General features: G+C 37.6%; 3 protein-coding genes across 8 annotated transcripts; all 3 read right to left on the bottom strand.

Annotated features, from left to right (window-relative positions):
- Positions 1-75: 75 nt before the first annotated feature.
- LOC133740875 (floral homeotic protein DEFICIENS) lies at positions 76-3,184 on the bottom strand. Of its 3 annotated transcripts, none has more exons than XM_062168807.1 (8): positions 2,913-3,180; positions 2,576-2,836; positions 2,374-2,440; positions 2,238-2,299; positions 2,026-2,125; positions 1,009-1,050; positions 847-888; positions 76-671 (listed from the first exon to the last, which is right to left on the bottom strand). In XM_062168807.1, the coding sequence occupies exons 2-8, from the start codon at positions 2,761-2,763 to the stop codon at positions 483-485; spliced, it is 690 nt and encodes a 229-aa protein (XP_062024791.1). In that variant the 5' UTR covers positions 2,764-2,836; positions 2,913-3,180; the 3' UTR covers positions 76-482. The 3 variants fall into 3 exon arrangements, with proteins under 3 accessions (XP_062024791.1, XP_062024793.1, XP_062024794.1); XM_062168809.1 differs by having other exon boundaries at positions 2,576-2,819; XM_062168810.1 differs by lacking the exon at positions 847-888 and having other exon boundaries at positions 2,576-3,184.
- A 761-nt stretch (positions 3,185-3,945) lies between these two features.
- On the bottom strand, positions 3,946-9,908 carry LOC133738721 (V-type proton ATPase subunit a3-like). 4 transcript variants are annotated; one of them, XM_062166303.1, is made up of 18 exons: positions 9,558-9,908; positions 9,417-9,461; positions 9,083-9,205; positions 8,896-9,003; positions 8,605-8,715; positions 8,334-8,507; positions 7,845-7,982; positions 7,077-7,184; positions 6,812-6,919; positions 6,526-6,674; positions 6,275-6,428; positions 6,015-6,175; positions 5,719-5,925; positions 5,249-5,432; positions 5,072-5,155; positions 4,741-4,940; positions 4,516-4,575; positions 3,946-4,414 (listed from the first exon to the last, which is right to left on the bottom strand). In XM_062166303.1, exons 1-18 carry the CDS (start codon positions 9,696-9,698, stop codon positions 4,207-4,209), a joined length of 2,463 nt encoding a protein of 820 aa, XP_062022287.1. In that variant the 5' UTR covers positions 9,699-9,908; the 3' UTR covers positions 3,946-4,206. The 4 variants fall into 4 exon arrangements, with proteins under 4 accessions (XP_062022287.1, XP_062022288.1, XP_062022289.1 ...); XM_062166304.1 differs by lacking the exon at positions 7,077-7,184; XM_062166305.1 differs by lacking the exons at positions 9,417-9,461; positions 9,558-9,908 and adding an exon at positions 9,284-9,399.
- A 9,869-nt stretch (positions 9,909-19,777) lies between these two features.
- On the bottom strand, positions 19,778-22,249 carry LOC133738437 (protein SHI RELATED SEQUENCE 1-like). The gene is made up of 2 exons (XM_062165977.1): positions 20,970-22,249; positions 19,778-20,530 (listed from the first exon to the last, which is right to left on the bottom strand). Exons 1-2 carry the CDS (start codon positions 21,583-21,585, stop codon positions 20,136-20,138), a joined length of 1,011 nt encoding a protein of 336 aa, XP_062021961.1. The 5' UTR covers positions 21,586-22,249; the 3' UTR covers positions 19,778-20,135.
- Positions 22,250-27,057: the final 4,808 nt, after the last annotated feature.

Raw genomic sequence — 27,057 nt, 5'->3', positions numbered from 1 at the left:
ACTTTTATCTTCGATTTGTGACATGAGCTAAGACAAGTAGACATGCTTCTTATTTTGAAAGTAATACTGTCCAGCTCAATAAAATTGAACTTCTTAATTATAATTGACATAGCTGCTCAATCTTTCTTGGGGAAAAAAAGAACATGGAATATTCGATAGAGAATGAAAATAGCTTACAATGGCTTAGAGAAACTGATCATTTCAACTGGCTTTCACGTACATAGTACGTAAGAATGCAAGTGAATAAGCAAACTGATCAGGAACGTCCAAAGATCAAGGACAAAGTTTTATGATCCAAAATGCCAGGCTCAAGTCAGGATGTCCTGGACACAGTACAGTACACTACATGCTAGCTAATTAGCTTAATTTCATCTGAATCTTAATACATATATAGAATGCATACTGGCGACAGTTTGAACTTGATTGGCGGTGAAGATTAATATTTTCGACCTGATATTGAGATCAGCTTGCTTGATACTCGATCAAAGCAAAGAGTAGGTCGTAAGATCTGAACTTCCTCCTCCGCGGTGAAGATTAGGATGATGAGAAGGTTGCAGCCTTAAAGGAAATACATTGTGAGGGTCTTCATTTGCTGAGTAGCCAATGACGGCAGAATCATAATAATCTCCTCCATCGTCAACCAATCCGTAGTGTGGTTCCTCCATTGCATCCTATGATTAATACAGTTTAAAGAAAGCACTCACATTAATCTAGCTAGCTAGCTTCTTAATTTGAAAAAAAAAAGACAAAACAAAACTGAAAGTATATGGCAAAGAAGCAAAGACATGTGTTTGATTCAAGTTAGTAGACAAGAACTAATATACTTTAGTGCACAGTAATGCATACATATTCATAGAGTCTCCTGTTGCACTCTGTTGCATTCCGAATCTGTCATCAGGTAATGAAGAGAAATGACAGGGATTCCTCTAATATTTATATACATATATGAATACAACAACAAAAGTTAATGGACAAAAGGATTGCCAATACTCCGGTGAATAGGATTACCTTTTTCCTCTTGGTATCAATCTGATTGGAGATCAGCTTCAGCTGTCAATCATCACAGATGTTAATATTAGCTTACTTAGCTACGTAGATTAGGAAGAAAGAAAAAATGAAGTGACAACAAAACTAGCTAGCAAGTCTGGTAAGGTAGGTTAATGCTGGGTCTCTCTGCTAGCAATATACTCATTTATAGAAAACCATATAAAATCTCAAACAATTTATAAGGAGATCTATAAAGAAGAAAATGAAAGATTGTTAGCCGCAAAAATTAGAAATAAAGTAATAAACAATTGAAGAAAAACAAATATCCAGTTACACCCATCTCTTTGATAGAATCATAGAAAGAAACCCATGTGATCAAATCTCCAAATCAGTGAATCACCCATATTCTGATAAAACCTTGAAAAGAGGACAGGCTCTTAATAAAGTGATTTAAGATTGACGTGGCCAAAACACAAGCTATCGCAATCTGATTGAAAAGATGGAATACATGGAGTACATTAGACAGACCACTTATTCTAAAGATGCACCCAATTAATCCCCAATTCCCCATACTATCAATGCAATAAAAGATCCAAACTATACAGTGAAACTTGACAACAAAGACGGCAAAGAAAAGAAAGTGAACTTACAGCTCGCTACAGTCTATACATGAGTTTAACTTGCTGCACCTATATATATATTCACCTAAACCCTAAACCCTAAACTTGCTGCACCTATATTCATTCAGTAATATAATTTGGCTATGAATTTACTTAATGTCGTTGTTTAACTTTGCTGCACCTATATGCATTTGAAATGTAATTAATCCGTTTTAGTGAAGATGCTTTAAGCATAAAAATTAACCCAGTAAATTAAGAAGCCACATTATATATGCAGCTCTTCCTTTATAACTTAGTAGTTCTTGATATTCATCCAATAAATATTTTTCTTTAGAAAATTAACAAATAATAAGAGCCATAATGATTTATAGATCACTGGACACCAAGAGATCGAGGAGCAAAGATATATATATACAACCTTGCGATTACGAACAACTTCTACAGCGCTTTCCATTTCTTTCTCAAGACTGTGCAGTTCAGCGAATCTCAGATCGTTCAAACACTCGCCCACCCTGTGGCTATATATCAAAATTAATTAAGAAGTAATTAAATTAAACAGACCATATATCAAGCTGATTATACTTTGGATTGAAACAATCAGTAAGAGAATTGCATATATTACTTACGTACCTGATCTGCCTCCTAAGACTCTTATTTATCTCTTTCAGCTTCTTCAAATTTTCTTGCATTGTCTGTACAAATTATCACAATCATATAAATAATTAAAAAAATGTGAAGAGCTGGACAGAGAGAGATCGGATCTCACCTCATAGTGCGATTTCCAAAGGTCAATTCCGAGGAGCTTCTGGTACTCATCGTACACTTGCTTTGTCCTATATATACACAAAAATTTAATTAATATATAGCTAGCATATATAATTAATTAAAATTGAAGGCGCGCGCTAGGGTTAATTTGCAATCCATCGTATCCGGAACGAGATCGAGCCATGGATTCAATAATTACGTACGTGGTGGAGGGGCTGATGAATTCATGAAGCTTTCCGGAAGAGGAAACCATGAGGAGAGAAACCTTAGCATCACAGAGAACAGTGAGCTCATTGGCCTTCTTGAACAGGCCGTTCCTTCTCTTGGAGTAGGTGACCTGCCTATTCGTCACGTTCTCTATCCTCTTGATCTGGATCTTACCTCTCGCCATTTAATTTCTTCGCTGATCGATCTGGAGCAGCTAGCTAGCTTCGATTCCAATCCGATCTGAGTTGCACAATTAGCTAGATTCAAAAGAACCAAGAGCTACAATTAAGCCATTTTAAGTGTAGGTAGAGGACTAGAGAAGAAAGGCATTACCAAGAATGGAAGGGGTTTGTGGAATGTGGATTGGCCATTCACATATAGACGTGGAAGCTAAACGTGGGGATGGATGTCATTCTTGCTTCCTTTCCTTTCCTTGGCTCGCATTTCGATGTGCGTGGGGGACCGATATACACCACGATCATTACACTTTCCGACCTTGAGAATAGTCCCCGTTTCCGTTTTGATGTAACTGGCAATCTAAGAGACTCGAAGATCGAGGAGAGACTTGTTTAGGTTAGCTAGTGTTGGCCGGTTTCCTCCATGGTCCATCACCCTAATGAGGAACTAAACTAAATTAATTGGTCTACAACCATATAAGTCTTCTCATTATAACTTAGTCAGAGAAATGGGCTCACAAGATCAACCGCCATAAGTCTTCTCTAACAAGTAATAACTCAGTGACTCATGTTATTGGAGTTTTAATACTCACAAACACAATACAACATCTTTACATTTTTTAGTGTTCCTGAGTATTAAAATTTCGAAACCGCCATTGAATTAGTACATTGTGTTGTGACTGTATATCAATAAGTAATTTTGCAGCTTCAGACTTTAAAATTTAATTACTCTGAAGCACGGGATGAAATCTGCTGTCCCAAAAACCCTCTCCCAACACTATCCCCATGCTTTGATTGGCTTAGAATGATTAAAAAAATCATTATCTTAATCTTTCTTTCATTTTCTAATCTTAATGGACCAATCAGAATATGAACCAGCAGATTTCATCCCCTGAAGCACTGCACAATTTTCGAAAATGTAGATCGAGTTCATTAATATATGAAGATATAAAATCCAATGGTCAAAGCTAGGGATGTCGATCATTGTTCTTTTGGTTAATTAGCAGGTTTAATATTCCCTGGGTTTTTCGTCGAATGCATTGAAGCATGGGCTCGTATAGCTGCACCAAGTAGCTGTACTCTCATTTACGAATTTTGCACGTTTGTTAACGTTGTTCAAAGTTCAAACCTCCAAGGAAAAGTTCTTTCAAGTCTTTCAAACGTCTAATCAATTGTTGACAAAGACGATACATACAATATCAATGGGCCTCAAGTCTGGACCTAAATGTAGTATAGTAGTAGGCCCAAGGCCCACTCACCCAAAATTCATTAGTATTGCATCTTTCCTCTTTCAATCTCAAAAACTCCACATTGTGGAAGGAATACATTCTATCAGTTCGTATTAGTGTATTACAGTACATAGTATATATCTGTGTATAATGAATCGCATCAATACATTTCTATTTTACAGCTTGATTTATAGAATTGTACAAATCAAAAACTGCAGTGTTTCAATCTTCATCCTCACTACTGAGTAATGCAAATGAAAAAGGGCAGAATTTGTAACCAGTGCCCTCGTAAAACTTGTTCTGAAACTCCACCCAGTGAAGCCTCAAGGCATGCAAGAATGCACTTAAGGTCTCCATCACTAGTAGCACTCCAACAGTTGCACTTATAAAAACGATTATGCCAATAATTAGAATAATGACATTGTTGAACCTGCAGTAGTAATTCCCATGAGAATCATAAATTACTTGGCTCTTTCGAGATCTCAAGGTTCTGTAACAGAAGCCATGACACAAGTGAAACAAAGAACTTACCCCCATGCTAGAAGCAGAACCTTGTCGTAAAATACACTGGACAACTCTGAATGTGCTAAGCTGAACACAGCAAAGAAAGGACAAGCAAGAGGATCATCATCTAATATTGAAAACTGAAAGTATCAACAACTGTTGGAGATGTGCAGTTACACAGGTTCAGGAAGGTTAAGACGCCCAATTAAGCTTGGATGTTATGAAATGGATTTTAAGTTTTTAGCCACCCACCTGAGTGCCCATAAACGTAGATATGAAGCTGTATTGGACACTGCTCCAAGCACAAACTCTATGGTATGTATGAGTTGGTGTACAAAGATCTCGCTGAATTCAAATTCCTCATGACCTTTTGAATTGTGATTGTCTTCCTGGTCATCTTCAAGAGGGTCCTCCCCAGTCAGAAGCAACGCGTATGATTGACCTTGGTGCCTCTGACGAAACAGGGTATCAAGAGATTGTAATAGGATGTAAAGAAAAGGGAATTCCAATGCATAAATGAGGGATTTTAGGAGCAAGAACCATATCTTAGACTAGATCGAAAACATTATAGTTTCAAGCGTACCTCCTCATGCTGCTTTTTCAAGAAATAAGGCTTTGGAAACAGCATCCATGGCACAGCAACAAGAGCGGATAGTAATAATAGAACCTGGTAATTAGAAACAGGGAATTTTTAAGATAAGCACCATTATATCATACTGTTTTGAAAATTTTGGCACAATCCAAGAAAAGAGAATAAAACCTGAAGGAATCCTTGCCCCCAAAAGAGCTGATTTTCACCCAGATCTTCGAAAGGACTCAGGAACATGTATATCATTACATGATACAAATCAGCTTTTGAACCAGTGCACCATTTCACAATAATGAGGAGTGAAAGGTAGCCAAACAGACTGTTTAGAAATATCATCTGAGGAACAAATTGGTACCTACAGAAACATGGTTAGTTATAATCACTTCATAGTTAACATTTAGAAACCAACTTACAACACTTAAACATGAAGTAGTCAGAAATTTGGAAGACTGAAAACAAGAGGAAAAGGGAGTAGTGCACATCTATTTGCAAACAAAGGTTGGATGTCCATATAAGATATTCAATATCTCAACTTTCTTGAAGATAGGATCATTCGGCTAACTATTCTACTAAGTACCACATACACATGCATAATCAAGTAACATGCGGGACCAACGATCAAGTTAAGCAATATAGCTTACCAGATATTCAGCTTATCCGCAAAATATTTTGCATTGAAGTAACTTAATACAATTCCAAGATTCATCTGGGCTACTCCAAGTAGGATTGACATCTTCATTTTCAACGAGTTAAGAAAGGGTAATTCAGACCTGGAACCGTGCCATTTAGGATCCACACCAAATGGATAGGTGTCACGCACCTTAGTCAAACCTGCTGTAGTGGCATCCCTGCAATAAAACAGAGAAACTAGTATAATCAACTCAAATGGGAATGGTATACCAAAAATATGTTCAAGTATCTCAGATAGATTGTGTACCTGCAGGATGGGTCACGGCACCCATAGGCAGAAGGCCCAAATATTTCAAATGGGACTGAAAAGAATTCATTATATATCAAGCCTGTGTAAATTGAGAACAGCGCCATCATAAAAATAACATAACGGCCACCAAACGTCATTTCAATAATGTCCCCAAGTTTCTGTTTGTCAACAAATCTAAGTAAGTAGAAGTTGTAGAACACAGCAATAATTAAAGGAAAGAGTCGACAATCTTCTGTCCGAAAGCCATGCACCATTACCTGACTAGAAAACTTCCTCTCCCTGATGATGAAATATAGTGTTGCCAGCAACAAGCAAATACCATGCCCCCAATCTCCAAACATCACAGCGAAAAGGAAAGGGAAAGTGACAATGGTGTATACACCAGGATTAGCCTCCCGATACTTGGCAACCCTGTGATGATAGTATTTTAATCAAATTCTTCCATGAAATGATACAACCTTCGTGTGTCCTACATCTTGTAGAGACATAACCGACAAAACTGACTCACCCATATGCGTCAACAATTTCTTGAAAAGCAGAAGTAAATTTGTTTGTACGGAAATATGTTGGTGGCGATTCCTTTGTCTGCAAAACCTGGAATATGGCCCCAACTTGACAGTTGGTATCAAAGGTTGCCTGCTGCAATGCGTTTTGGATCTGTAAATTTCAGACTTGCATTAATAAATATTTCTTCAAAATGCATTGCACTTGGCAATACTTCAAGTCAAATTTTTATTAATGAATATAATGTTCTGTGTTTCACCAGGAAACTCTTACAGGATAAATGAGCAGACCTGAATTGATGCGGATACAGGACACCAACCTTCTGCAACAAGACACATCTTTGTCACATCAATGCTGAGCATGTTTAAGGTGTGGTAGACGGATTTTTCCTTCTTTACCTATCAAGTAATTGAGAAATAAAACTTAGTGCACAAATTATACTCAGTGATTATGACCAAATTCACGACAGGATAGGCATCAGTCTACAAATTCAGACAGTGAAGAGAGAAACACTAGATGCATGAGTATTGGAAAATCAAAAAGAACTCAACAAACCAGAAGGTTCCATTGCTCATATTGATGGCCAATTGTCTGTAATAAACTGTTCCGGTGCAATAGTCCAGCATCTATGGTAGACTTCAGCTCTGAAAGTTTTCCAGACACCTAGAAATTAAAGTGGTTATAGCATTTGGATTGTACAGTGACTGCTCTTAATGTTGTATCCACATATAGACTAAACGGAGTGTATTACTGTTACAGAGTGATGGTTTATTCTAGCAACTTTACCAACCTCAGAACGCTATTTCTCTGCATGACTGTGCTTCAAGCTATTTCAGCCAAAATGCTACAATTATCTCTTATGAGCTCAAAATGTTTGAGATTTTGGTGATTTTAGATTCAGATTTACAGACTAAACCCTATAGTAAAAAACTTACCTAGAAATACATTAATGCATAGACACAAACCCATTTTCATATACTACCCAGATATCGAACCAGACCATGTCTGCAATTGATAATTGATGCAGTTTAAGCAATAAAAAATTTACTTATTATGCTGGTATTAGAGGGAAAATGAGACCATCCAATGACATGTCAGTTGCAGGACAATTCTAAATGCAACTTGTGACCAGACCATAGCTACTGGATCAGAACTCCAGACAATAATCAAAAGCTTAACAACAACAAATTGGAAAAGGAAAGGTCATCAACTCTGTTTTCTCAAATACACACACAAGGCAAAAGTTGATCTAAACATTTGTAGTATCCTAAAGCTCTTGGTATACACATAAAGAAAAAGATTACTGAAAAGAACACCGGCTACCTCTGTAATCATCTGAAATTGTTTTCCCAAGTCATCTGTAAATGGGTAACGGTTTGCTCTAAAAGCCTCACATATTTTTAGAATTTTATTCTTTGCCCTTTCGCCAGAATAGAAGATGATGAATACGTTTTTCTCAACCTGTAAAACAATAGTTTATCAATTTCGCCAAAGAAACAGGGAAGAACTTGTGAAAGATTAACCATCCTGTGGGAAGAGAGTGAAATCTAGAACGTATATATGTACAAAAACACCATGAGAAATTTTTCATACATATATATAGCATGCAGGAAGTAAACCATCAAGTTCAGGCTGAGTAAGGCTTCTTATACATACATAAGAGGAACATATCTTCTCGAAAATAGAACTTTGAGTGGGAACAAAATTTAAGAACAAAAAAAAAGATAAACATGCATGTAAATCACCATGCATTGTCACACCACCATAACTAAACCTATATCTTGAACATTGAAATGAAAATTGAGTATTCACCTTCTCTCCTGACACAGGATCAACAACAGGGCCATTGACCACAGCTTGCTTCAGAAATACATTACCCCTGGTGGCACGAAATAAAATCCTTTCAAATGCCAAAGACTTTTCTCTTGGAACAAGACCACTCACGGACCCAAGCTTTACATGCTTCGATGGATCTGTTGTCATTTCCTACAGCAGATAAAACACTAAGCATCATACAAGGGCAAAGGAATAAGAATTTAGCACAAACGAAAAAAAAACGAAATAGAAAAGTACAAAGCTGCACTTGTTCGAGTAATAATGGACTGTCAATGGATCTTTCACCCAGGGGCTGCACTTCAATTTCTCTTTGCTGAGCTGTGGCACTACTTTGAGCTGAACTAAAAAACCCGCCAGCCTGAAAAGAGTAAAAGGGTTTAGCCATGTAATAAGAAATATCTCAGTTCCAGAATACATTAGCTATCAGAAATAATGTGATGATGGTGGAGGCATAGTAGTTCTCAGTATCACATCAACCTAAATTCAAACAATGATCTTATATAAGTCAGTGCAATAGCAGTTAGAAAAGAAGTCGTACCTTCTGCAGTACAAGCTTGTATTCTAATAGCTCACTATAAGTGCGTTGTAATTGTTCATTGTTTGAATTCATTTCTAATAGATCAGCTTCAAGTTCACCGAGTTTAACCTGGCAACACTCCCCCAAAAGAGAAGTTGATCAATATAGACGACAATAGTCTCAAAAACTCAAAACAGTCTCAAACTACCTCCAAGCGATCAAGATCATTATCATCGCTCATTGTAGACATTGTTGAATGTGACAAACCAGCCTTCTTCATCTGATCTCTGAAGAAACGTAACCTTCGAGCCATTTCCCCACATCGTTTGATCTACACAAGCACACACATCAATCTCATATTCAACCCAACGATTTCACAATGTACCAAACTTTCTCGCCAACTACTTACAAAATCACCAAAACCAAGGCAATTACGCACAGATTGCGAACCTCGTGTTGTAGAACATGTTGTAATCATCTTCTAATATAGACATGAAATTGCCATATTGATTAAACTTTTTTTATATAGGAGATGAATGTACCTGAGCGGCATATGTTCTCTGGAACGGACTCTTCTCCGCATTGAGCTTCAAATAACATAGAAATGCAGACATGAATTTACAGTATAAAGATGAAATGTGTAGTAATGAGAGAGAGAGAGAGAGAGAGAGAGAGAGACTAACATCTTTGAATTGAAAAAGGCCAAGGTCGCCGAGGTAGGAGATGGCCCGGCGAGACGATTCGATCGGAATGATGAGGTGCACCAGTTGCATTGGCTCCGACCGCAGTAGATCCATTGTTGGCCAACAATCCTCCGTCACCATTTTTCACTCAATTTTTTTTTTTCCGATTTACAAACACACAAAAAAGATCCACAGCAGCTTCCAATATAGAATGTTATTCTTTCTATTTCAAGCGCCCCTAATTCTTTACCCAGATCACAATCTGATTCTGGGGCTCAAAATGCTGCAGAGTTCCTGCATTTTTTCTTTTTTTATTTATTCCTGTAGCGTTTACCAGACGCCTACCATTTTCATGGAGCTCTTTCTTATTTTTGACCTTTTAACTTTATTTTCGACGGTACGTGGCGTTTTCTGATAGGGTAACATCAAATGTGTGAATGACGTAACTGCCCCTCTGCACCGACTCTTCAAGGACTTCGCTTGTGATTCAAAGATTGTCAAAGTCACCATTAAGGTAGTTGGGAAAACGTGTTCATCCCGATCTCAGGGCGGGGATGATCATACTTAAAACATGTCTTCTTCTGTTTTTTTTCCAATTTTTAGTCCTCCTTGTAATAAAAAAAAACAAAAGATATCTAATGTTAAATTCTGCACTAGTTGGGGTTAGGATAGAAAAGTTGTGAATCCTTATTTGTTCTTTGTCTTGATCACTGTTAAGGAGCTAATTGTGCAACCTGAAACAAAAAATGCTCACGCTGAACCTTGTTAGAAGTTATGTATGACATGTATAGAGTTACAAATGTATTTGCTCTTGTTTCGGTTATTCTTGTTTCGGTTATTGTATTCAGTGTAGGAACAATAGATAACAGTTCTGTCATGCTCTCATAGAATCCTGTGTGTTTTGTTATGATGACAATGCCCCTTATTTGATCATTATATTTCTACTAGAATTGTTTAGTACTCTTGTTGAAAACTTCTTGTGATATATGCTTTGGATTGATTGCTATCTAACCTAGTAATATGTATGCCCTACTTTATTATGTTCAATATTCTGCAGTGTGATGTTCTCGAAAAGTCAAAATTAGTTTGGTTCAGCTTTCCATATCATGTATATATCCACTGTGGTGATTGGTTTACTTGTAGAATTTAATGGCTTATTTGGACGCTGCACGGGTTACAAGCGTTTTTTCAAAAGAACTTCTCTGGAGACATCAGACTACCTTAAAGATGATTGCCTCTCAGTCAACTGTATGGTTGGTGTTGTGAAGTCACACACTGTTTCGAGTGGTTGTTGCAATCAAAACTAGGCACTTTGATTGCTTGATGATTCAACATTTGAATCGATTATGATAGCTCGTCAATTATATGAAAAATGGTTGGATGTGCCTTGGATCAGTAATCATGGCATCCTCATTTACTTTGTGTGATAACTGTTCAAGAAAACCTATTGTTATTTTGTCATTGAATATAGTCCATATTTGAAAGGATTAGATGGTTTCTATTATTTTTTGTTCCTTAACAGTGAATAAATTAGAAAGTATTATGTTTCAATATTATGTTTGAATGCTACTATATAGTTTATAGTTTATGTCAATGATATGTTTTCCAGCTACTGGATCTGCTACTGTCAATGATATAAGTGCAGTAGCAGGATTGGACAAGTATGAGTGCAGTAGCAGGATTAGGCGATGACGAGTGCAGTAGCAGAACACGAGTAGCAGGAATGGACAAGTATGAGTGCAGTAGCAGGATTGGACGAGTGCAGTAACAGGATTAAGCGATGACGAGTGCAGTAACAGAACACAAGTAGCAGGACTAGACGAGTATGAGTGCAGTAGCAGGATTGGTCGAGTGCAGTAGCATGATTGGACGATAACGAGTGCAATAGCAGAAAACGAGTAGCAGAACTGGACGAGTATGAGTGCAGTAGTAGGATTAGATGATGAGATGAGAGTAGTAGGAGAGTGAGGTTTTGTGAAGTAACATAAAATGATTATTCTCAAAGAAAAAAAACAAAGTAACATAAACGGATTATTCTCATTAAAAAAAATAACATAAAAGTATTATTCTCCAAAAAAAAAAAAAAAAAGTAACATAAGGGGATTAGAAGTCAAAAGAAGTTGTTAAGGGTAAAAAAGTAAATTAACTCATGACATGTGGCAAGTGGAAAGCAAATTGTCCTTATTTGTAAGATTTGATCATTATAAAGGGATTAGAAGTCAAAAGAAGTAGTTAAGGGTAAAAAAGTAAATTAACTCATGACATGTGGTAAGTGAAGAACACATTGTTACAAATATTTAGTCCTTATATGTTTAATTCAATATTTAGAGAATGTATTTGTTAAGTCATATTTTGTCAATAACTTATATGTAATTTGTTATAAAAATATGGGGTTTTGTCCACTTACCCCATTTCTAGGGATTTTTTTCCCACTTACCCCATTAAGTTTTTTTAATTCTCTCTTACCCAATACACTCTAAGGGAGTCTTCCCTAATACCCCATTAATATTTTTTTTTGTTTTTAATTTTTTTTAATACCATTTTACCCCTCACCCCTTTGTTACTTAGAGAGAGAGATAGAGAAAATGGAAGAGAGAGAAACCATAGGAGACTTCGCCGGAGCCCGTCACCGGCCGCCGGAATCCGGTCAACTTTTGCCGGAATCCGGTCACCGGCTGCCGCCCACCGGAATTTGCTGAAAATCTCACCGGAAAGTTTTTTTGCCCCTAATAGACGTCTATTGGCCCCCAATAGACGACTATCAGCCATGTATTGCCCCCCAATAGACGTCTATCAGCCATGTATTGCCCCCTAATAGACGTCTATTGCCCCCCAATAGACGTCTATTGCCCCCTAATAGGACTTTCAGTTGCCAGAATGAGAACTAATCTCCCTAAATTTAGACAAATAAAACTTTGATTACAGAAAAAAAACAAGGAGATTACATCAATTCAAAACGTCTATTGCCCCCCAATAGCCGTCTATTGCCCTCCAATATAACTTTAATAGTCCCCATTTTACAAAAAAAAAAAAGAAAAAAAAAAGAACTGACAGTGAACCGAAAATCAAAGTATTGCAATTACAAAACTCTGAGATTGAACCATAATCACAAACACTGTACAATCTTTTCAAATTTACTGACAGTCAAATTCCAATAGCAGGTTCACAATTACCACAACTTCTAATCTACACCACAGTAGAGCCAGTAAATAAACTTAATAGAGACCAATTCGATACAATTAGCCATGGGTAAAACAAAACCGATACAAAATCCAGTGAAATTTACCGTTCCGGCGTCAAACTAATCAAGCTCTGTATGTACGAATAGGTCGCTGAGCTCGATCTCGTAGAGCTCTTGGAGGCCATGCTCTCTGTAATTCGAAGCTCTCTCTGTAAAGCGACACAGGGAGGTAGAAGCAGCGAGCACGAACAACAAGCAGAAGGCAGAGGAAGATCCATAGCTGTTTCTGGAAAACCCGAGGATGCTGTTGCTGAAACTAAGACCGCGTAACGACGACGGCGAGAGGGAGGAGAGAGAGAGACAGATGCAGTCGACGGCGACAGTAGTCGAGGTTAACGGCGGCGACAACCGACCCTTGTTCGTCGGGGTTTCGGCCACGGCGGTCTGAGCCTAGGCGAGCCAGTCGCTGGTGACGACGCCGTGGTGGGCGGCCAGAGTCTAGTAGTAGGCAGAGTTGGCGTTGGAACTTTGCAAGGTAGAGAGAGAGAGAGAGATCTGACAGAAATCGGAGAGAGATGAGAGAGATAAGGGGTTTATTAATTTAAGGGTAAAATTGTCATTTTTCTTCAAATTAGGTAAGTGAGAATAAAAATATCTTGCTGGGGTAAGTGGGATAACTTTGGCTCATTTTGGGGCTTTTGGTCAAGGACCCTAAAAATATTTCTGCATTTACTAACATATAAAGGAATCATAATGATTCCGGGTAAAAGTACTACTACGTGTACTAACACATAAAGGAATCGGAATGAGTGTAGGTCTCACCTCCTTATAAGGAATCGATTCCTGAATACTCAGAAATTTGATTACGAAGAGGGAAGATGAGTTTATGAATCAACTCATCCGGAATCAATACATATTCATTTCTTCTCTCATTCCAATTGTTTCCGATTCATGATTATTTTCCATTCCAAGTAAGTAAACGTGCCATTAGAGTGGTTCTATTGGAACCTCCTTATTTTTTGGATAAAATTCAAACCCACTTTTACCCTTCAACAAAGTGAAAAGGAAAAAAGAAAAAAAAAACAGCTCACATGATCTCAACCAATTGATTCAATCTTCCCAGAGTTCTTGAGTGCAGCGCCATGTCTTCTTCTTTTTTCATCTCCTCCATCTCAGGCTTAAGAATGCATAATCCGAACGCAAACTTTGTTTTGCCATAAATTTGGGTAAACTATGATGGTGAAAAGAAGATATATAACACTATATGTTTTCATTCCTATGAAGAACAGATGAATCTGGAGAAATTTTGTTTATCAAATCTGTCCCATAATTAAAAAGGACCAAGAATGATATGAATAGATTTTTCTTTCACAAAAATGAAATCAATTAATTATCTTTTGATGATACGTAGCAATTTTTTATAAACCAAGATGATAAATACCAATCTGTGAAGAAGTTAACTATAGTCAATTCATTGATTAGCAACGTGTTGAGCATACAATTGTATTTGAAAAGTTTAAAGTTGGATGCAACTGATGGTGGCAAGGTTAAGTTAACCTTTGTTTTTTTTTAAATTTATTATTCTTAAGAAAAGAAAAATTGAAGGGTAATTTTGAGAGTTTGAGGAGAAAAAATTGAAGGGAGGTCAAATGAGAAAAATTGGAGGTCCCAATAGTTTTTTATCATAAAAAAGTGTGGACAATACAAACATAGTTTTTTCACTAAAATCAAATATTTTTATTTTTTCATCAAAAATTTCGAATTGACAGAACTCAAAAATCTTGAGCGGTTTTTTTCTACGATTTTTCATATTCAGAAACTGGAGAAAATTCTAAAATATTATCGTTTTAAGATTTTTGTTGTTCGTCACTTCGAATAACTCCTAAAAATCATGTTTAAAGTTATGTTTTACTCCTTTACTAATTATAAAAACGAGTATTGAAAAGACTTGGCATGCTAACAGATTCTAAAACGTTATTGTTGAGATTTGTTGTGATTGGACCTATTTAGTTGGGCCAACTCACTATATCAGTGACAACCCAACATCGACGCCAACATTATAAGATTCAGGCCCACCAAAGTGCGCTAATTTTTTGTTTTATTTGATTGGAGAAATATGTATCTGCGGAATATGTTGTGGGTCTAAATATTTGAAATGGTTTTGTAATGAAGTGTAGGGTTTTGCCACCTTCTAAACAGAGATTGATTGCAAGAATACGTACTAAGAGCTAGAAATATAGTACTCTTATTTGAATAACCAAAGAGATAAATAAAGTTCGATCTACACGATTTGTATCATATATTTGTAAATAGATCAACTGTAATCATGCCTCCTTAAAGGTGCAAAGAAATTGGACTCAATAAATCATCCACAGAAAAACTGTTTTTGATAGAATTTCAATGATATTGTCACAGAAATTATCAGTTTGAACGTCGTTATTGGAAAATCAAGCACAAAGAATCTTTGGGAACTTTTTAGCCAGGTACTCCAAAGCATCAGCGCTCATCATAACATGCATCCTTCAGATAAATGAAGTTCTTTAGGTAGCTGAACAAATCATCAGAAGCAGCACGACCTCTAAATGCGAAACCTAGCTAAAGCATACACAAATGCACTTGAAACGCGCACAGCTACTGCATTTCCAACTGCAGTGGTGTGAGATAGGCGGGGTGGGGAAGAAAAAATCACTAGATATTAAAGAGGGGACAACTCAATACAAAATTTGACTCTTCATAAGACTTTCCTTAGGCGTACAATTAATATACCGTTTCGAAGCTTGTGATCAGGCACACAAGACCAACTAGCTACCTAGTTGCCATGCAAGTGTGACAACATGAAAATTAGTCCAATTGTGTTTAAACTGGCTTCAAGCTTCTTTGCATTTATTGGCAACAAGATAACGCTGATTGAATGCTTTGAAACGCTATATCCTATGCCAAAGTCAGATGAAGATGGTTCTCGGCCTGATTTGTCAATTTTAGTCCATGCCCTTTGTAAAAATGACTTTCAACCAAGTCACCCGGCTACACTATCCGTCTTAATTTCTATCTTGAGGAATGGCAAAAAACACCTAGTTAACACCGGTTGGTCACCATCAACCTCCTCCCTCTATCTCATATCTCTCCATAGAAAAGAGAGACAGTAGATGAGAATGAGGTGAGTTGAGAGACGTCTCTGTTTGAATTAGCCTAAGCAGCAAGAGGTCTTTAACTATTAAATACCAACAGGTTGTTATTTCTGTGGTTAACCTCTACACTGAAGCTATAACCAGCTAGCCAGGCAGTGATGCCAACCGGTTGTGACATTACGGCTTTCACACAGAAACTCACAAGGATTAAATACAGCACATACGTGTATACTATAAATATATACATATGCATATATGTATATGTGAGCAAATCTGTGTATATGTGTATATATATATATATATATATATGTGTGTGTGTGTGTGTGTGTGTGTGTGTGTGTGTGTATATACTGTACATAGCGGCAAAGCTACGTAGGAGACACAGACACGTTTGGACCACGTTGACGTTGTAAGCCTAGATTGGCTTAGCTTAGCAACGAGGGAAGGGCAAGATATATAGACAGACGATCCAAAGAGGAAGAGATAAACTAACAGAGAGCAATCGCATCGCTCGCATGCGTCTGGCTCTGGCCGCAACCCTACCTTGCTAAAGGCTCCACTAGCCCTGGAGAGCCTACGTATTAGATGAAAACCCTAAACATTAATTACCCTGCTGATCGATGCCATCATTATATATATCGTCATAAATATTACCTAGCCAGCTAGGGTTTTGGCCATCTAGAAAAGGATATTCAACCACTCAATTCATCAGATCAGAGAGCTACAGCTCGTAATCATGCCCATTTCGTGTCAGTCAGTCGAGATAGAACACACTCGAGGCGACTAATTAATTAATTTCCCTTCATGATTTCTAGGGTCCATAATCAGTTTATTGGCGGCTCTCTCTTATTTTGCCTTTGAATTAAGTCTTTATCAAACTGATATATATTGCATGCATCAAGTGATCTGTATTCAAATAAGGAGAACACCATCTTGTTCGGACGGTGTTCTTCTAACTGTTTGAACGGATATATGCGCATTCAGGAGACACTCGAACTTCTTATACAGGTAAGGGATGGCACCTGAGTTTGAGATTAAGAGTACTGTGTTTTTGTTTATTGTATTTAGATTAGATATGGATGAACTATGTATATTGGCTATGATAATATGCGTTGATCCGAACTCCGACAGGACGATTCTTATATTATTTATATGAGATTTAGATACTCTGTCCAATTATCCATAATGCATGTAGTATGAGACCACCTAGGTCCACTTGTTACTATTAAACACGCATTAACTTGTCTCTAGCTTCACAATTCCTTGACTCGTGACCTAGCTAAATCAGAAGCTAGTTGATTTGAAAGTATTAATTATTATGAACAAAGCCAGAAAACAAGGGTGATTGATTGCTTATATGTAAAGAGGTGTCCAAACTAATTACGGTTCCTACCCCTCTATAGTCTACGGTCTACGCTATACTACCAATATATTAAGTTCATCACAAGCAGTGAAGCTACATTGAAGTCAGAGAAGAAGATGCCCAGAGAATTTAAATGACGAGGAGTACATGCGTCCTTCGACGTTAACGTCTAGATTGAAGTCTGTGGGGTTACAGAAAAATGTTTAATCTGTTCATTCATGTGTCCCCAGTTTTTAATACCAATTAATTTGGGTGACTAGAGTCATAGTTAGTTCATCTATATTTTGAAAATGACATAACAGACTTACAAAAAAGAAAACTGACAGAACAGATGTTCCAAGCGCAATGACGGACCCAGATGATCGAAATAGATAATTCAATACAGTACTGCTTCTCAATGCCAAGAGCTTTTCCAGAAGTATAGTACGTACTATAACAACTGTTACTCCAAAACAATTGCTGCACTAAGTGATTTCATAACTTAGAAAACATTTTACTAATCTAACCAATGTATTTGTCTATCTCAAAACAGTTTTCGGTTTTTAGAAAAATAACACTAGTGTATAGCACTGCTAATCATATATATATACTATTCAAAACTTCATTATATTGGGAATTTTGCTACCGGAGAGAACAGAACGGAAAAGGTATTAGTAGGTCTACTCTTTCTGTCTAGACTAAACAGTATTTTTACATTATGAATTTGAATGATTATCACAAGTTTCCTATATACTGTGGATGTCAAATCAGATAGCTATATAGTCTGGCCGGCCTATGTCCAGACTCCAAGTTAACCAAGCCTTTTTAGGTTGCACGGTTGTTTGACTGACATTTTATGTAACTCGCAACTGCAATATCATCAATTTCTATAAAACCAGTACGAATTAGAATACTGCATCTTTCTCTTTCGGCCCCCCCCCCCCCCCCCCCCCCATCTTTCTGACCTAAAAGTCCTTCCATAAACACAGAGACAGATGACCTCGCAAACCAGTGGATTCATGTGGACGATCATCATAAGCTAAGTAGAGTTAACATGCTTCATAAACTAGTGTATACACATAAATTAGTTAAGAACTTTGAAGTACTTCTGGAATTCACAGATAAACAATTCTACTGAACTTTGGACGATTAGTGTATACATATATTAGTTTCAGTGTGTAAATTACTCTCTTCCCCTCCTCTGAATGAACCTAAAATATCCATTTGTGGGCGATTAGTGCAGATAATGCATGTGTACCTTGCGAAATACTCAAATCCTTGCCCTTTAATTATATAATTAGTATCATTTCTTGAAGTAGTACTCACTTTAAGAAATTGCCTACATATATATGTTCCTATCATGCAAGCAACTTCCCAAAACCATGATCATGAGCTTTCAGGTCTCCATACTTTACCATATATTAACAAAAGAACAATTACTCAAGCTATCTAGCTAGCATATTTTTGGAATAAACCCTAGCCAACTTTTTCAACATCTGTGATAGAGAGAAAGGCAACCCACATAATTAAGCCAGCTTCTTTATCTCATCTGTTTCACTAATTTAAAGACACAATACCATAAAGCATTGCTCTCATTAGTCATTACCCATACAATTGTAAAAAACCTTAATTTGCTCACCATGTAATTATCCAGTTTCCAATTTCTAGCTCGTTCTGATTTGCTATGCACACATAGCAAACTCCTGACATACCCTATGAAAGGTTATTCAATCGTAACCATAAGTCCTACAAATTATATATGCTGCTAATTAACATCCGTAGAGCAACTACAAAAAGAGAGGAAATATCAATTCCGGCTCCTTGAGTACTAACACTGTCTACCCAAGAAGGAGAGAAATTAAATTTAACACAAGTAAATGCGAAACACAAAATGGAATACAGAAAGAGAGAGGTGGAGAGAGTGAGATGAGGTTGCACATGATAAGGGTCAGAATTTACAAGAGCATGGAAATTTTTTCATAAGGTGTAAGTTTCTTTCGTTACTACCAAATCTAGCAGTCTAGGGTTCTATCATTAAGTAGCTACCATGCATATAAGTACCTCCTCCGCTCAGCCCTATATCTCATTTGTTACGTAGCGTATATATATACTATTACATACACAACATATATATAGACGTTCACATGCATCAACTTGGTTAATTTCAGCTGCATTAACTCCCATCCACGCACGTCTATATCAAGTTGCTAAATTTTACAGCTTTGGCAGGTAAGTAGTTGGCATATAATGCCTCTGTAATTACCCATTTACGTAACTAATCAATTTTCACTACTTGCCAATTGGCATTGCATGAGATCTAAAGGCTCTGAATATCTGCACCGTTCATTATTCCTCCTTTCTTTTTCAGACATGTTTTGACATAGGAATTTAAAATGTATGGTTAGCCGAACACGAAACCTAGTTGTCGTCCCATTTAAATTTCCGGCAAGACACCGGATAAACAGGAAAAAGCGGGGCTTCGAGTTCTCCACCACCCAGAAACCGCATTCAATATCAAACCCAGACAAATTAAAGAGAATTCTAGAATACTATACACTAGTCAACCAAGGAAACTTAAACAACAAATATTATAATACAACCTAGCGGCTGCTGCTGCTGCACAAACAATAATCATTAAGACAAGAACTAAATGATTAAGTTAATTCTAATTAATCAGAATTGAAATTCGGAACAAAACCAAACATCCCAATATCGTTCTCATCATCATCATCATTATCCTCTCCAGTTTCCTAGGGCATGTTAAAAGCTAGAAATTAACTTGATCCACGATGATGATAGAAAGCCATAACGATTAATAGAGGAACAATCAATATTAGATCTAGCTAGCTAGTAGCTGAGACATGAAGATTTGAGTTGCAAAAACGAAAGCGAGCCAATGGCTAGCTGGCCCTTAGTGTTTTTATTTTCTAAGACCTCGGAGGTGGGAAGTATTGCGTACCAGCCACAAAAGCATTCAGCGGAGTCGGAAACACCACCGTAGGGTCGAGCAACGTCGCCGTAGGTGGGTTGGCACTTGTGCTTGTGGTGGTTATAAGATTAAGTTGCTGTTGATTATTATGATGATGTCCCCCTCCGCCTCCTCCGTCTTGTTGGCCTGAGGAGCTATCGCCGGCGGTGGTGGCGCTTGTGTAATGACCATCCAGTCCTTGATCGTAGAGAAGTCCCTTGAACACGTGCCCTCCGATGTTCACCGCCGTCTGGTACGCGTACTGCTCCTCCACATCGTCCATTGCACTGACTTTCACACACCGGAACAGGGCTGGCGAGCTCACCTCCGCTGGAAATGGTGCAAGCTCCAACCCTAATTTGTATTTTCATGATATTTAAAAGAATTATCAAAGAAACAAAAGGGAAAGTAATGGGAGCAGTTAGTAGTGTAGAGTGCAAAGAATTTCATGGAATTATTTTCGTCAGTTTTACCAACAAACAGTGACAGAATGAAAACAGAAGAGAAACAGCAAAGTGGGTGTGACTTATATGGACTATGGTCCGGAGGAGGTGGACTTTCTTTCACACGCAAAGGATATGGATTTGATGGGATATATCCAACTACTAGTGAAATTAAGTCCAGATTTTCCTCAGGATCTTCCTGTTTTTTTTTTTTCTGTACATAAGAGAATTGTACAGTCATTTGAAAATTCTCTCATGGAATTACTAGCCAATGTCCAAAATTGGAGTCTGAAAATCATATGTGTACATGTATAATTAATCTTTGTTTGTATTGTAAACTACAAGCTTACCTGACGTGTTAGTGGGTATACGAACGCAGGCTAGAGAAGAGCCTCCAGCTCCTCCTGCTTGATTGTCTCTCTGCCTTTTCGGAAACTGTAACTGCTGTTGTTGTTGTTGTTGCTGAAGAGCAGAGAATTGTTCCTGCCTCTCGCGGCGTTTCGCGGCAGGAACCCAAGTGCTCTTGACGTGTGTTTGGCACTGAAACCCTCGGCTCTTGCAACAGGTTCGGCACCGCAAGTGAGGACAGTCTTTCTTAGCTTGATTCCCGCAATCCTGACAATTCATTCCGCCCGATCCTAGACCACTACCGCCACCGCCGCTTCCTTGTCGCATCACAGTGAGTCTCAACCCCGAAGATGAGTCATCCGAGACGTTGCCCTCCAAGTTGTTGTGGTTGTTATTACGGCTAGGATCCACTCCAAACGCGTAGTAGTTCAAGCTTTGCTGATGATGAGGATGGTGAGGATGATACTGTGGCCATAACTCGAAACCCCCCTTGTTGTTGTAGATCTCTTCGTTTCCGTACGAAAACAGGTTTAAATTTCCTCCTCTTTCATCGTCTCCGTCTTGTTTGTTTCTCGGCCCTTGATCTCTTCCCCCTAAATTACCGAAGAACCCAGCCATTTCTCGCACACGAAAATGACCTCAATTTGGGGTAAAAATCCATATCAGAATACCAAATCTTGATTGCAGATCAGTGATTCTAACACCCGGGTTTTCCAGGGTTTCGGCTTTGCTTTTTGAACCGACCGATCTGGTACTCACTCACTCTGTTTGTGTGTGTGTGAGATAGATAGATAGAGTACTGTGTGAATCTAGCTATGTGATCTCGTTGTTATGGTGTTGTGGGGAGGTTGGGTTTTGTTTGGCAGCTTTTTTGAGGGGGTTTATTGTTTGGGACTATTTTAGGGTAAGACAGAGGAAAAACTAAGTAGTTGTTTTGTTGTTGATGAAGAGTTGGGTTTTCAATTCTGGTGGTGTCGTTGTTCGAAGCAATAATGGCACGGAATTAGAGCCCTGCAACGCCGCCATGGAAACTGCACCCACTCTGCTCTTTACACTCTCTCTCTATCTCTCTCTCTCTAACCCTCATCGACCATTTAAGACAACTACGCCAAACCAAACCTATATCACTCTCTCTTTGCTAGCTCTAACTCTGTCACATACACACAAGGTTTCTGTGTGCGAGAGATAAGAGACTGAGAGTGACTGGGAGAGCTCACTCAGACTCGATCAGTAGTACTGAGTGAGATTAAAAGAAAAAGGAAAAAGGAAAAAGAAGGGCCAATTCACCTCTGGGTCTTTCTTCCGGTTTCTGTGAGCCTCATCGACTTGGAATCACAGTCGTCGTAGCGCCACGGGACGGTCACTATACGTCCACGTGTCGGTGCTTCAGCTTTTCCTTATTCGTGATTACACCGGAGAACCCGCTACTACTACTTTTTCTGACCATCCCTGTGAATTATTATTATTATTATTTTTTTTTTTACCCATTTCAATCCACCAAGCAATCTTACCTCCCAAAAGAAGACATGCATCACAAACCTATCACCACACGCCACGTGTACTTTTCAGCCAATAATGTATTCAAATCGAGGGTTTTAGTAGCGCCTGTGATAACGATCCTCACACCACGCGTAAAACTAATTATCCATCGAAATTTTCTCATAAAATAAACAACATTTTCTTAGGGTAACGTAATTTGAGCTTTACGAAATTGTGCGGTATTGTTTTCTTGTACAAAATGCCTCGTATTCCACTCATAAATTCTTCGTGTAATCATTTTATGATTGACTAATCGATACAAAAAAATTGATTTTTGTACAGTAGTGGGGGGATGAGCTAGAGATTGTTGAATCACTTACGATGATAAGGTCAACAAGCTTGATGGTTATATTTAACGGAATTAGGCTTAGATGGGCTGTTCCTATGTGTGTTAGTACACATTGTAGGACGTGAACCCTAGATCAAATGTTGGTTATATGCCAGCAGGCAGCAAGATCAATTAATTCATTTAATTGTTTTGTCAAACTTGTGTTGTACATTTTTCGATTTTATGGAATCTATTGATAATAACTATCTTTTTCTATTAAAAAAAAACTATTTTTTTTTATTTAAACATCGGAGAGATTTTTCGTACATACATAAACACTGAAATCATATTATTAAAAAAAATTAAGATTGAAAATAAAGTGGATGTTCAAAATGCTGTTGATTTCCTAATTACTTTCATATTATTATCGAACTATAATCTTGATTTCCTTGCTTCATGGGTCTATGTTAGGGTTTGGGCCCAAGTTTTGGGTCCTGCCCAAGCTATCTTATTTTCTGAAGTATTTTTACTTTTATGTTCTTTAGGTTGGATGCGCTTTATGCGACCAATAAAATCCTCCATGTATTGTGTAGGACTAGTCGGGCTATGTGCCTGTGTATGCACTCTACGTGTCTTGTCTGCTCTAGGTCGGCGGCGAGTTATTTGCTTCGTCAAATGGGCGCTGCCGCCTAGTGGCAGGGTGAGACTAAGTGTCGTCGGATTTATTTTTTGGCGGCAACATATATAGTAGGAAAGCTGTGCTAAAGCTGGTAATTATGCTATGTTGTAATCGGGTTACATATCGAGTTATCTTTCCGTTAGGTCACTGTTATCTTAAAGCAAATGGAGTAGCTATTTGTGCACTCTCTGCTAGTTGGTGCTTGTTAGAATACAAGTCTCCTATAGAGATTTCTGATAGTATTTCAGAAAATACTCTAGATGCTTATTGTAATCAGGGGTTTAGGCTCAATGTCCCCCCCCTTGTATTCGACAGTTTCATTAATCAAGACTTGAGGGCAGCCGCACCAGCAATTTATTAAAAAAAAAAAAAAAAAAAACAAAGACTGTTTTCCAATGATACACGGTCATGAACTAAATGGAGCATTATGGTGTTATAACAGAACTCAACACTGTAACTCAAAAGTTTGTCCACTTTGTAGATTAATTTGACCAATGCTTTTGTTTGAATTTGGAAAACTTATTTTAACACAAAAAATGGAAAACTTATTTTAACACAAAAAATATGATTACACGCGGTTTGTTTCCAATTATTTATTATTTAGTTTGGAACTATTGAAATTTGTAATTGTATGGAATATGGATATACATAGCCGAGAAAAACAAATCCTCATGCATGTGTTTTTTAACGGTATCAAGTTAATTTCTTGTGTCGATCTTCTTTTATTTTAAGAACGTGTTGAGACTTGAGAGTAATTAATTTTGTACATTTGTATTAGCCATCGGCAAAATGAGTGATAAGCGTATTTCATATGCTCCTTCCTTTATTAGAGGCTATGTCAACCTTCAATTTCAATCGAGTAGACCCAAGTTGAACCCTCATCAGGTGCGGAGCTACCCATTAGCCAAAGCCCTGGCACCCCCCAAACTTTCTGAAAACATGTAGGTTTCCTGTGTTGTTAATAGGATTGAAGGGGTTAGCTCTATAATTATAAAGGTTTGGCCTCCCTTTTCTAATAATATCATGACACGTTACAACTTACAACTAGTTTGATTTTGAATTATACAATTCTCTTATCACGACCGCCGTATTCATCATCAAAATTTAATCAATTTTAGCTTTTGTGAATTTTATTTGCTTTATTAACTATTAGTTCTACATACATTTATATATATTTAGTGATTATGTGCCTATACATAATCTTAAATGAAATTCTACAACAGAGAGATAACTTTAGAGTTCAAAATTATGCAAAAACAAGAAGTTCGGTTTCAATTGATACATAATGTTGTCAATCGATTTGAAATTGTTACATTTTTTTCTTACTTTAAATCTCGGCCCCCTTAAACCTACAGAGCTGGCTCAGCCCCTGACCCTCATCTTTTATATTTTCTTCTTTAATTTCTCTAATTTCCCCTAATGAAGTACATTTTTAACAAATTTATGTTAATTGATGTCACAACTCATATAGGTCAAGGACTAAAATATCCTCGATATCTTCGACATTTTCTTGAAATTTTCATTTTTTACAAGCACTAATATTAATTTTCGCATCTTTCTGATATTTTATTTTTAGTCTATTTTTAGTTGGTTATACAACTTTTATCCAAAATTTCAGTAAAATTTCAATCGATATTCAATATTTTCCCAATATTTCTATTGAAATTACTTTTTTCCGAACTATCGATATTTTCATGAGTTTCGATATTTTAGTCATTGATATAGGTCATTCCCTTACCCAATAGTCAATCGATGGTTGCATAATTAATAGCTCATTAACCCGTCCAATTAATCTCCGATGATTGGCCTAAGTTGATAGGAAATACGGTTCGTGCTGTGGAGTGTACTTCAGCAAATCTTGGCTTGGGGAGGCAGCAGTAGAAGATTAAAGCATTTGACCAAAAGCTGGCTAAGGCTTTAGTAAAGAGAAAATGGCCTTTTCATGAAAGACAGTCACGTGAATCCCCCATAATCCCACTAATTATTGGATTTCAATATATACAAGCGCAAAAGTACGAGCTCCGGCCGCCTTTAGCCGCAGTCGCGCCGTACGCTGCCCTTGACTCTGGTGGAGTGAGGTGAGAGGTGAGTGATCAACTTTTAAACAGAACAAAGCGTTAATTTAAAGAAACCCTAATCTTAAACCTAATTTGGGTCAATAACAAACCCCCGCCCCCCCGGGGGCCCCGCCCGCCGCCCAAAACTAGGGTAAAAACTAAAAAGTAGACCTGACCCTGGCCAAGGCAACTTAATTTGGCTGAATTAAAATCTGGAGTACATGCATCGAGCTCAGTTAATAAGGGCCTCCTTGGTGTTATCAATATATTTTTGATGCCGGATTGGGAACATTCGGACGAGGCCATTTATCGATAATCAGAAAGGTAAATAAGAAAGAAAATAAAGCTTGGGTTCCCGGAAAAAAGACCAGAGAAAGAGATTGATGGAGAGAGAAAAGGACGATATATGGGGGATTTTTATTGGAGACGAGATGAATGATATTCTGTGTGGAAGTTCCAATTATTGTGTCCCTGTCTTTCTTTCTTTTGCTCTCGAGCCCAGAGCTTTCTTCTTGCTATTGACCCCAATCTGTTGTCCTTCTCGCTTTCTTCTCTCTATTATAATTCTATGTCTAAGGCTCCATTTTTACCTGGAAGGGGCAAGCCCTCAACACCATTCATCCTTGACCCTCACCGGAAAAAAGGTGGTATGCATTTCATTTTAATTATCATGCCTTTCTCCTACATTGACCGTTAGGTCCGTCAGACTCTTCCATCGGATGCAGCAGAATAAATCTTTTGTTTTGTACCGCACATTAAAACAAATAATAAGATTAAGAAAAAACAATTTGTAATACTAAACTCTCAATGTGTATTCTATCATTATTATGAGAGCTAAACGATGATGTTCAAGATCACATATATTTCATAGCTCTAACACGTGCTTAATTCATCATTATATCTAATCGTGACGAGTTGATTTTATTATTTCGTAACTCAATCATCATGACTAGAAAACTTTTATTCGTATCTACATGCTTGCTTAAAATCATCACTTCCGTTAATATTATTCTTCCTCAACTTCCATGTATGACATACGATACATATATTGAGCAATTAACTGAGTTTCTCAAATACATATGCTTGTCTTGAGTGTAAGTTCTTATGTTGTGGGGGTAGTCAACGAATTTGACTCACAGGCATAACGATTAAATCCCGCCATGAATATACAAGTAAATATGACAATGACTACGGCGATAAATACGATTGTAAATGCTGCAATGATGACATCTATTAAGCGTGGCAATGATGACGATCATAAAGCTCGGAAATAAGTACAGTTATATTCAGTATATGTATAGTAAGCCTCCTTCGCCACTCCACAAGTGGAATTTCGGCAGGGCCTTTATTCTTTTTTTAGGTTCAATAGACGCGAATCTCCCTCCTTACCGTACGTGCGACTCTCACCTTCTTTGAGATCGCCATGTCGAAATGCATTTTTGACATTGAACTGCAATAAGGGCCCACCCAGGTATCTATACGCCAAAAAAAAGAAACTTGTTCATTTATGTTACCTGTTGTGGGAGACAGACGACTATTTTCATAGG

This window comes from Rosa rugosa, chromosome 3 (genome assembly GCF_958449725.1).
Source record: "Rosa rugosa chromosome 3, drRosRugo1.1, whole genome shotgun sequence".
NCBI lineage: Eukaryota > Viridiplantae > Streptophyta > Magnoliopsida > Rosales > Rosaceae > Rosa > Rosa rugosa.
Note: the sequence above shows the minus strand (reverse complement) of the source record. Positions and strands in the feature narration are given on the sequence as shown.